Genomic DNA, 11,410 nt, shown 5'->3' with positions numbered 1-11,410 from the left:
CAGTACATTTAAAGCACTATTCGACCGGGATTAGTTTTGCATGTTATTTTACCACAGGACATCTGTAACCGGGATAAGAAGGCTAAATAAAAATCGTTTTCTCGTCAACTGATAAACGCACCACCGTCACCTCGCGTCGCCATGTATTACCGCGCTGCTTCCTGATATCGCGAGACTGCGGGCGCTTGCACATCAATGGCATCATTACGTAAACGCCTCATTGAGCAGGTTGGTCCATTGCTGCGTTACGTCGATTAATCAAAATCAGTTAAATGTAAACGTTAGTGCTCTTAATTCAGAAAACCCTCATGTCACATCTACATTTCAGGATCTGGTTATTATAGACACAGATTAAATGTTAAATATAAATATTTCTAAATGTATCATCACAGTAACAGTGTTACACACATTAGTAGCTGTAAACACTCAGCATTAGAAAAATACATACGTTGGTTTGGTGCTTACTTATATCCTAAACATAAGGAGTAAACATTTATAATCATCACTTTAAAAGTGACATAGTTGTTTTTGGTGCCTATTTGTTTCCCAGATATATTAGTGTGTGTGTGTGTGTGTGTGTGTGAATGGGTGAATGGGTGAATAAGAGGCATTAACTTAAAGCACTTTGTAGAAAGGCGCTTTATGAAGTTCAGTCCATTTCCTTTTATTAGTTTACCGGCACATCTGTTACATCCAATATGGCGGCGACGTCAGCGCTCAGTGCGGCGTCTACGTATATAAGTCTACGAATGACATGACACAGCGCCGACAGAAACTACCAGGAAGTCCTGGACAAGTGCATTCGAGCGCCCTCATGCTTGAAAACAATGGGACGGATTATGTGTTCACATATTTACTGCTGGTCTGTAAATCATGGAAAGTTCTGTTGTAGCGAACTCAAATAACATGTGCTCTTGTCTGTCTTCATGACGCAGCACAGGCCTCTTTCTTTTGCCTTCCGGCTCTCTGTCCGAAGTCACGTGACTAGACACTATGGAAACCAAGTGGGCGAGTCTGTTGCGGGTTTTTGTCCTGCATTTAAACTGACGCTGGGTCTTCGAAGAGGAAACCCCGGCCCTGTCCTTTGGACATTACCGTCCCTGTTAACGCGTTTTGCGGACAGGACACTGCGGTCACACAACTGTGACAGGGCCGTAAAGAAACGTGTAATGATGTCCTCAGCGGACGGAGAGCGCTTCATGTATTTCGCCTTTGGAAGTAATTTGTTAAAGGAGAGACTGAAGCTGGAGAACCAGTCTGCGATATTTCACACAATAGGTCGATTGAAGGTAACATTTGTTTGTATACACATATATATTCTTGATACATATCGCTGTCATTGGGGTTTGTTAACATATAACCAAAAGCTGCTCATACCGTCTGTACGTGCACATACTCGTCTTCAAGTTCACATCTAACAGGTTGGACCCGAAAAGGCACCAATAATACACATCAATAGACTTTGTCACACAAGCGAAACAGGGACATCCTTTATAGCACAACATCACTTTCTATCACTAAGATGAGCATTTTCTACGAAGCACAAGAGGTCTCAAACTCGCGGTCTGCAGGCCATATGCGGCCCCCTACTCAAGTTAATGTGGCCCACCACTTAATATCAAATATCAAGTTATAATTACTTATTTATGTGTGTTTTTTGTAATATATTAGTTTTGCATCATACAAACCTTTTATATTGTAATTCAGCCCATAGCAACGGAGAAGCTTTTATTTTGAAATGCTGCAAAAACACCACTGAAAAGTTGCTTTTTTCCAAAAATGTTAGATTTTGGCCCCTATATTGGCTACACTAGATACTCATTGGCCACCAGTTTGTTTTAGTTTGACAAAACTAAAAGACGATATGATACTAGCAGTTGTTAAAGGATAACTTGGGGATTATTTATCCTGGGCCTTATTTTTCCATGATTTTTGTGTTAATCATTGATAGGGACATCGTGGCCAGTGGAGAAGGCCAGAGTTAGACAGCATGTCACTCCCTCAATTCTCAAGCCGACACCTATATTCAGCCGTCTAATGACCTTTAACCTATTACATTAGTGTAAGGAAGACACAAGCCCCTTCTCTGGAACAATCCGCTCTCTGTTCCATCATTATTTATGTTTTGGGTTGCACCACCAGGCTCTGATTGGCTCCTTACAGGCAAAGAATGAACACAACAGCTTACTTTTGGCGCCAACCTTGGAATAGCACAGTCTGTGCAATAATCTCCTCTTAACAACTGGATTTCAATCAGTAAAGGCTTTATGTATATTAAATAATATTATATTATATAATTTTAGTAATGCCCTGTTTGACTTGTGCAGGATTATAAATTAAACTTTGGCCTGTGGGAGAAATATGTGGACAGCGGTTGGCATGGTGGAGTGGCCACCATTGAGTTCTGTCCAGCCGCAGAAGTGTGGGGGGTGATCTGGGCTTTGAACAACAAACACCTCACAACCCTGGACATGTGAGACACGCACGCACACACATACACACACCAAAACACAGCAGAGATTGAATCAGTGAATGTTAATATTCATAAGTAAAGCTCATGCTGCCTGTTTGTTGCTTTGAGTCCTCAGGCAGGAAGGCGTGAACCTGGGGATTTATTCACCTCTGGAGGTTTCGGTGGAGACTGACAAAGGACTCATCCTCTGCAGGACCTATCAGATGAACAACTTCCATGCCTGTCCTCCCTCTCCTCAGTACAAAAAGGTGTGTGTGTACACAAAACACACATACACTCGGCATTTAAACCACATTATGCAACAATTACAAATGTCTTCACCTCATGAAGATACTAACATCCCACTCTGGGTTTTGTGTTAGGTGGTGTGTCTTGGTGCTGAGCAGAACGGCCTCCCAGTCGAGTACAGGAAGTGCCTGGAAGTCATTGAAACCAATAACTACAGTGGTCCCTCACTCCTCGATAAAATCACAACTATCAAGTAGTTTAAAAGTGTATTCTTTGACTTGGGGGGGGGGGGGGATCCCTTTAGTAGATGCTCTGACAATAGATAACAATAAAGGACACAGAAGAGCTAATGATGATCAGGTGGGCAACTTAGCAGCGTTCAACTACATTCTAATAACTGCAAGACAAAGAATCAGGAAAAATCAGTAGGCATTATTGCTTGTTTTTTTAGTTTTAACTGCTTTGAGTTGTCAATTTAAATTATTGTAACATTTAGTATTTTATCTCAGAATTGTTACAATGAAGGAGCTAAATGTTTGAAATCACATGACGCAGTGAAGCATTTCTGTATTCCTCAAGTGAACATTAAACAGATGAAGAATACTAAAACGCATCTGGTCAGTCTCTTATTTCACTGTCTTTAAAAGCCCTCTGTTCCTGCTGATGAAGACATTTTAAAGTGGCCCAATAGGTTTGGAACACTTCTTCAAGACTAACTGGTTACACATGAGAGAAACGGCTTCATTAAAAATATTTTTATTACAAACTGAAAATAATCAACAGGTGGATTATGGGAAGGAAACATGTTTATTTATTTATTTATTTATTTTACAACACAACTGTCTTGGATAGAATGAAAATCCCAACAAGTTTGATCCTCTAGTACTTATAGAAAAATAATGGAATAAAAAATTATGGTACAAAAAAAAAGAATCACTTCACTCAACATCATGGTTTGTTTTGTTGAATTTAAAGTTTAAAGCTGTCGTCAGTGAAATTATTTCTATCGATGATCAGTTTAAGAGCTCTAACAATAAACTTTTTGAATATTCCACAACAATTCATCCAATCCGGGGCCAGAACTTCACAGCGAGACTGTCTTCTCCGCTCATAAGGTCAGGCAGGTTTCCGGTTAATAAATCCCTTCCGATCAAACGCGTTGTGAGGTGAGGGGAGGAGGAATGCTAACAGCAGCTTATATCACTGACAGCAGCTTTAAATTTCCACAATGTTGCAAATGTGTAGACTCCACAGTGGCTCAAATAAAAATATTTGACAGTAAAACAGTGGATCAGGCAAGTAACATCTGCAACGTTAAATAATAACCAAGTGCTCATTATCCCAAGGAACCTAGCAAATCCATATACGGTGGGAAACTGGTGAAAAAACAACACTCCCCTTTTTTTAACGGTCTAAATATAGAGAGGGAACTGGTGTAAACAAACATACTGACACACGTGAATGAGGAAAAAATAATGAGGTCATGCACATGAATGAAATAGGTCCAAATATGTAACAAAAGGCAAAAAAAAGAAAGTTATAATCCAACTCTATATAGTGAAAAGCAGAGAAGAAAATTAAATCACCATTCAGTACAAAGGGGTTTTAAATAAAAAGGGTGCAACAAACGCAGCTTCCAGGCACAAATCAGTGCTTATATTGAAGTCAGTAGGTTGAATAATATATTGTGATCAGATAAATGCTAAGGCAGCACAGCAGTCTGCACCATAATACATCTGTATCTTCTTTGTGTTTATACATCTTGTGTTTTATATATATTAGCAAGTATCACAACATGGCTCTGCGGTTTTATGTAAAATTAGGGCATTAGCCATTAACAACATACTGAAGTCAAATGAAGCACTATTATGAAGACTACATAAAAACAAAAAGAAGACTTGCCCCCAGGTAATTGTGTCTGTTGGGAAATACTCTCTTCCACAACATAAACTTTTGACTGTCAACACAAAAAGGCCATCGTTTAAGTATCTAGGTTTCAATCTTGTTTTCAATCGGCGAGATCTGCATCGGAATTATATTTCCTAACTCATTCCATCTGCTCCACTTTGTCGGTGAGTTGCTCACTCACACTTTCAGCCATAGGTTCAGGTGCTTCTTCACTCTTTTCCAGCTGCACTGTGGCATCGACAGGCGGCTGCTGCTGCTGCTCTGTGAGCTCTGCAGGCTGCAGTTGTGGGATCAGGAGATTGTGCTTAAGTTTGCTCATTTCGTTCATACTGAAGCCGAGGAGAACTTTCGACCTGTACCTCTTGAGGCTTTTCATGCACTTGTTGCGCCTCCTGGTAAAGTGGGTTTGCAAATCTGTTTTGGTCAAATTCAGCCTCTTGCACAGTTTTTCAATCTCAGGTTTGCTTGCGTACGGGTTCCGGTTGAAGTATTTAGAAATAAAATCTCTGCGCTCATCAATGCCACGCAGCTCGGCTCGTGTGGGCTCTAAAGCTAGCTTCACTACAGGGTTGACCAGAACTTCGGGCTTCGGTGGCGGATTCAACTTTTCCTGTTCTTGCTTCCTGCGCATGACTGCTTCGCGTTCTCGTTCTCGTTTGTTGTCCTCAATGACTTTTCTCAGTGCAGTCTCCAGCCTCTTCTTCGACTGAATTTCTTCTTCCGATTCTTGAGCTTTGGGTGCGGGCTGAATTGCACGGACTGGAGTTAAAGACTGTTTCAGGGTCATCCCCTGTGGTACTTGGACAAAATAGAGTCCGGATGGTTGAATGAGCTGCTGAGCTGGTTTTGGAGGCTGCTGAGCTGGCGCTGGTGCTGCCACAGGAGGTTTGGGTGGCGGCTGTGGTGGTTTTGGTGAACAGCGGCATCGCTGAATGTGGAGCATTACAGCCTGCTGGGTGACCTTTCCTGTGTACACTCCATTACAATATATGCACTTGAAAGCCTCCGTCCTGAGGATGGCATGAATGGTGGGTGCTACAAAGTGTTTCTGTCTCAAATGCTGAAGGTGCGTGGACTCATTCTGAAACCTTTCATCACAGAAAGGGCAGTACGCACCGTTGAGTTTTACAGGTGCCGGACAGATTTCTTGCTGGTTGCTTGGCTTTACTTTGAAGTAGATCAGATCGAGTGAACGTGTAACCAGGGCAAGATTGACCTCAGTGTCTCCGAGCACCTCTTTTGGTGCAGTAGTTTGGACATCAAAGTGAGGGAATAAAATTCCACCAGAACCTTTTGAGTAGACCCTGTACTTCTGCCTTAGGAAATCACAGTTTGCCTTGTTTGAGGGACTGTGCTGCCTTACATGTTCAACTAACTGTTTGATTGAAAAGAACAATGCTGAGCAGTTCAAGCAACTCAGGCCATGCAGCAAGTGTTGGAAGACGCTTTTTTCTGACAGGAGAGTTTTGCATGCTAGACATTTGACCGTTTTGTCTGGCATTTTCTTCAAGAATGATGCCCGTGCTGCCACACTTTCTGACGTGGATGTAGCGGATTTTGTCTGATGGACAACCTCTGTATGTATGTCAAACACATTGGAAGGGAAAAGTTCATTGCAGAGAGGACAGGTAATCCATTTCTTCGTTTGTGGTATGGAGCTTTTCTTTTGCTCCACAGCTTTGAGAGGGGTACCTGTGCTCTGAGAGGTAGGTGCTGCTACTTGCATTGGAGCAAACGTGTATGTGGGCATGCCGTTCACCCTGTTGCCAGTTGGAATCAAGTGATTCAGCAGAGACTGTGAAGTCAGCATGGTACCTTGTAGGGGGACTTGGTGTGTTATATTTTGTGTGACCATAGCAGGATTTGGTACAGCCACAGTTCCAGCTGCCACGCTGGCCTGTATCCCTGATGGTACAAGGAGTTGCTGTGCTTGTGGGGTCTGTTGTGATTGAAGTGTAGCAGGAGCCAGAGCCAGTGATGCCTGATTCAGAGACACATTCGACCCAGTGGGAAGTTGGACTATAGATGTTCCTTGGGATAAAGTACTTCGCAGCGCTATGGTGGCACCAGGCTGGAGCAAACCTTTAGCCTCAGCACTAGCCAGCTGTACTAGCGCTGATGCTTGAGGGGGCAGAAAAGCTTGGTTGGTACCAGGGGCACATATCAGAGTAGCACTGTTTGTAGCTCCTTGTAATTGCTGTAAAGCCACCACCGTCCCAGTAGCTTGGCCATTGTTGGGTATCACCAAAGGCTTACCGTTGATTATCTGAGCGTGCTGTGGTTTCGGAGCAATACTTGGGAATGTCACAAACAAACCGTTTCCATTAGGTGTTGGTTTGATGGTGTAGTTCTTGTTCTCGTGAATCAGGCCCTGCACCTGTGTGCTGACTGTATAGTGGGATGGCTCAACCAGCATGTGATGCAACATTTGGTCCAGATTTCCTATGTTTAGCTTACACACTTTGCAGCAGTAGACCTTTGCAGTTGTAGCTCCTTGATGAGTTAATCTGTAACCTATAAACTGTTCTGCCAAACTGTTCAGGTGCTTGAGAATAATGTGCTTCTTCATTGCAAAGATAGAAGAGTTTGGTAATCCACATCTTCGACACTGATACCTCTCATTTCCACGATGGGTGGGTAACGATGTATCCCGTGGTATTTGTACATGGGTGTTGGATTTGGAATGAAAGAGCAGCATGTGCTTCCTGACAACCTTTGGGTGGCCGACAAAAAGGCACTCAGCACAGACCGTCAGGGCACAGTAAGCCTGAACATATCTATGGCAGCGAGAGTTGTGATTCCTGAAGTTGTAGATGTTTTGTGAAGAGTACTTGCACATGCTGCAGCACAGAGCCCGGGACCGATAAGGCCACTGAACAAGGGAAAAGAGAGAAACAGTCAATCAAGTTCAAATACATCAATGTCAATTTTTCACCAACACTAATATTTTAAGCAATATGAAATTACAACTCCATTAACAGATCAGGCTATATTTATTAAATAATTACTTTAATAGTCACATAATCTTTTTTGTTGATTAACAAAAGTTCTCCACAAAAGCAAAGTATCATATTTACCCTTTTCTGCCTTTTCTGCCTTCTTGTGTCATATCCATTTGTAAAATCAAACCACTCGGTTTCCTGAAAGGCTTTATCTTTATCTTCTTCATCCTCGTCATTTTTATCGAGATCCTGGACAAAAAAAACACACACACAATATAAAACATGTACATTGAAGTTCCTGCATACAAATAAGGATTAGCAGTGACTACCAGTAGATATTTATAGACAACAGAACTCTGAATACAGCGTTACTCACCTTCAGCAGCTTTTGACAATCTTCCAGACCAAACTCACTAAGGACATTTTTCACCGCCTTGCGTGCCTTTCTGATCTTCTCAACATTTCCCACCGGGAGTTGATACATGATACCTCACGGGCCTGATGAAATGGAACAGAGTACACAAATATGAAGTTGTGAGAAATACAGTACAATTCAATTTATTATTCACATATTTGGAGCACATGTGAGCATGTTTGCATCTACAGGTGCAGGAAGAGAGCAGAAATAAAGAACTATAATTAGAAAATGGCAGTATATTTAACAAACGAATCATCTACTGAAGGTAAGAAAACCCCCCAGTATTAACTGCTTTACGAGTGCCATTTCATAAAACCATACTGCTAACAAAAGGACCAAATAAATCATGGAGGGCATTCAACAATAAGTAGTAAACTAATACTACTTCTCCCCTTTAGGGGTCGCCACAATAGGCCATCTGCCTCCATCTTGTCCTCTTCTGTTGCACCAACTGTCATGTCCTCCTTCACAATCACAACACCCACAAACCTCTGGTCTTTTTTCCTCTTTCCCGGCAACTCCATCTCCACCATCCTTTGTCCAATATAATCTCTCTCCCTCCTCTGCATGAAACTAAACCCTCTCCACCTTGATTCTCTTACTTTATTTCCAACCCATTCGACCTGAGCGGTCCCTCGAATGTGCTCATTTCTAATCCTGTCACTGCAGCATAAAGATTAGCCTACCTGGAACAGGGATGGGGCAATATTATATGATGTTATCGTGCATCATGATAAAAAGCTCACAGCAAATTGATTGTGGTGAATTAGAAAATGCTGTTGAGCTCATTAATAATCAGTCCTGATGACTCATTTTGAAGACCAACAAAAAGTGGTACTTCTTCAGTCATTTCCCAACTGTAGGGGGACCACAAGAGCAAATCCTACATTGGGTTATTTTTAAAATGTTCACAAAATAAATATGCATCCTTAGTTACATGTTTTGGTAACATTGTAATTTGCAAGCAACATTGTAACAGTATGTAATATGATTATGAAACTGAAATTTGTAATACTTTCTGGTAACGTGAGTAATGTCTTTGCCTATTATTATCATTGTTATTATTATTAATTATCATAATCATACATGACATTAGTCGTGATGTCTTTGGTTTATTTAGGATAACTATGACAGGAAATGCTCATATTGTCCCATGCCTACATTTAAACAAATAAAAAAAAAAAGAAAAGTAAAATGTATTATTATGAATGAAGTAAATAAATATGCTGCAGGATTCGGATTTGCATCTCTTACGCCTCCCAATAAAATAATAATGTTTTAACATCAAGGTGATAATAAAACCATAAAGTTTCTGATTTCACACTCTTCTGACTCTACATTCGTTAGTATCATTTTACTGTTGGATAACATATGAACTACATGTTTTTAGAAAGTGAAGTGAAGTAAAAACAGGTTCAAAGTAGCACATGTTGTGTATTGACATAGTTATAATCAAGCTAACACTGCTCTGTGTGCGCTGCCCATCAAAACAGCCGCTTCTCCATCACAGTGTAGAGCCGGGTCTCTGCGCCGCCGCCGCCTCCTTCATAAGGATGCACCCCCCCCCACCCCTCACACACACACGCACACACACACAAACACACGCGCGCACGCGCTTACCTCGTCTTATTCTCCGTTGATAATTACGGTGCAACCTCCGGCGGAGCTAACGTTCTCCTCTTCACCAGCCCGCAACTGTGTGTGTGTCTGTGTGTGCTGACAAGCTGCGTCCGTTGCTAACGCTGCGCACACGAGCTCATCCACGCAGCATCCTCTGCCCACGTACACCGCGTGCGTGAGGAACAATACTAAAGGTGATGTTTGCGAACCCCCCTGCGAAGATAAGTTAATGTCCGTCCAGCTTTTGTCCCTTTCTTCCTCTATTGAGGAAAAAAAAGAAATATGGCGCTTAAGTTCAGGATCTGACGTATTCGTCTTCATTTGCATACAGCACACACTGACCAATGGGAAGCCTCTCACCCTAAAAAACTCTATAACTTTTTATACTTGTACCACAGCTGTCAGCCGCTGTCCTGCGTGTCCAGGTGATAGAACTCATCACGCACTTTCAGATTCACATGTAATAAGACACTTGTTGATTGGATTTTTGGATTGTTCAACACATAGCTAGGCTAGGGGGCGTGGCCACTGCAACCCCCACTGGAAGTCACGTGACGCATACTGGGGCTAGCCAATGAGCTGTCGAGGAAATGAGCTAAATGGGTGGGCCTTCTGCTGTGATGTCATATCATGCCATTTTTCAGCCAATTACATCCAACCACCATTTTGATTAGAGAGGCAGTGATGTTGATAGGTTAGACATAGTTGGCCTAGCATTGCAGAGTGTGCCTCTACTTTATATAAATATGTTTTACGATAACAACAAACCAAAATGGCTAACTACCACTGCACAGCCATTTATAGTATTAGCGAAACTAAATCGCAATTGGTCATACTCGGTTACCATCAGTTTGAACGGTAAGTCAACTCAAGATTTCACTTAATTAATTAACTTTCCTACCAAACAAATCGCTGCCATGTTTCCTCTTGCATACGTAGAGCGAAGCCCAGTGTAACACCTGTCAGAAACAGCTTGCGTTACAATTTACTGACCTACGTCAATTTGTTTGGAGATAGGTCAACAATTTATCAATTAAGCCTCAAGGTGATGTTAGCCTTCTTTAAAATCATAGTTGAGAGGGACTAGTTATTTAGAGGCCCTTGCGTAGTGAGTGCACTGTTTTTGTTTGGTTTTTATCAAGAATTCAAATTCAGTTCCTGGTGGCACAGATTTTATCCCATATATTTGACTGTCGAGAATGTCAAAATCAAAATTATACAGTATGAAGGAATCTGGTGTTTGGAGCGATGCAACAACATAATTACAAAGGTCAGATAATTATAGCATTGTGCTGTCTGGTGAGGCAATGGAAACCAGGCTGAGTCAAGAGAGGAATGGCAGCATTAAGTGACGGTTATGGTGAAGCCGATTGCACTGCAACATTTCCAAGGCAGCACAGCTGCATCCTACAGGTAATAATGTTCAAGGACAACTGAGTTAGATTACATCATCTCTGAACTTGCCCAGTAGTGACTAAGAGGTTTTTTTTTACAGTGAGGTTCCCTCTTGTCAAACTAGTAAGCAATTAAAGCAATCAGAGAAACTCCAATCACAATTAACAACACAGCGTGTGTTCATGCTCACAGTGACAGTGAAGTGAGGCTGTAAATCAGCAACTCCTCAGTCATCTAATTGCAACTCATTCACTTATGTTTTGTTTGTGTAAAAGCTGCAGTTTGAAGTGTATGCTTTGTTGCTGTACTACATTGTATTACCACTACTGTCAAATACACCAATGGCTATTTCTTCTGCTAAAACTAAAGTACACAAATGTGACTGGAATTATCTTGAAGCAGTGATTCACCCTCCCATACAAACAC

General features: G+C 41.7%; 2 protein-coding genes across 2 annotated transcripts; one reads left to right on the top strand and one right to left on the bottom strand.

The window, feature by feature from the left end:
* The first annotated feature begins 752 nt into the window (after nucleotides 1-752).
* Nucleotides 753-3,310, top strand: LOC131447327 (gamma-glutamylcyclotransferase-like). Its single transcript, XM_058619048.1, has 4 exons — nucleotides 753-1,289; nucleotides 2,328-2,473; nucleotides 2,589-2,721; nucleotides 2,836-3,310. Exons 1-4 carry the CDS (start codon nucleotides 927-929, stop codon nucleotides 2,956-2,958), a joined length of 765 nt encoding a protein of 254 aa, XP_058475031.1. The 5' UTR covers nucleotides 753-926; the 3' UTR covers nucleotides 2,959-3,310.
* A 131-nt stretch (nucleotides 3,311-3,441) lies between these two features.
* adnp2b (ADNP homeobox 2b) lies at nucleotides 3,442-9,859 on the bottom strand. Its single transcript, XM_058619047.1, has 4 exons — nucleotides 9,590-9,859; nucleotides 7,928-8,049; nucleotides 7,687-7,800; nucleotides 3,442-7,481 (listed from the first exon to the last, which is right to left on the bottom strand). Exons 2-4 carry the CDS (start codon nucleotides 8,033-8,035, stop codon nucleotides 4,749-4,751), a joined length of 2,955 nt encoding a protein of 984 aa, XP_058475030.1. The 5' UTR covers nucleotides 8,036-8,049; nucleotides 9,590-9,859; the 3' UTR covers nucleotides 3,442-4,748.
* Nucleotides 9,860-11,410: the final 1,551 nt, after the last annotated feature.

Source organism: Solea solea, chromosome 20 (genome assembly GCF_958295425.1).
Source record: "Solea solea chromosome 20, fSolSol10.1, whole genome shotgun sequence".
Lineage (NCBI taxonomy): Eukaryota > Metazoa > Chordata > Actinopteri > Pleuronectiformes > Soleidae > Solea > Solea solea.
Note: the sequence above shows the minus strand (reverse complement) of the source record. Positions and strands in the feature narration are given on the sequence as shown.

Coding starts and splice junctions, on each gene's coding strand:
- LOC131447327 (XM_058619048.1), top strand. CDS start 927: ATGACGCAGCACAGGCCTCTTTCTTTTGCCTTCCGGCTCTCTGTCCGA. Junction 1,290..2,327: donor ACACAATAGGTCGATTGAAG/GTAACATTTGTT, acceptor TGACTTGTGCAG/GATTATAAATTAAACTTTGG. Junction 2,474..2,588: donor CACCTCACAACCCTGGACAT/GTGAGACACGCA, acceptor TTGAGTCCTCAG/GCAGGAAGGCGTGAACCTGG.
- adnp2b (XM_058619047.1), bottom strand. CDS start 8,035: ATGTATCAACTCCCGGTGGGAAATGTTGAGAAGATCAGAAAGGCACGC. Junction 7,801..7,927: donor ATTGTCAAAAGCTGCTGAAG/GTGAGTAACGCT, acceptor TTTTTTGTCCAG/GATCTCGATAAAAATGACGA. Junction 7,482..7,686: donor GGCAGAAAAGGCAGAAAAGG/GTAAATATGATA, acceptor TCCCTTGTTCAG/TGGCCTTATCGGTCCCGGGC.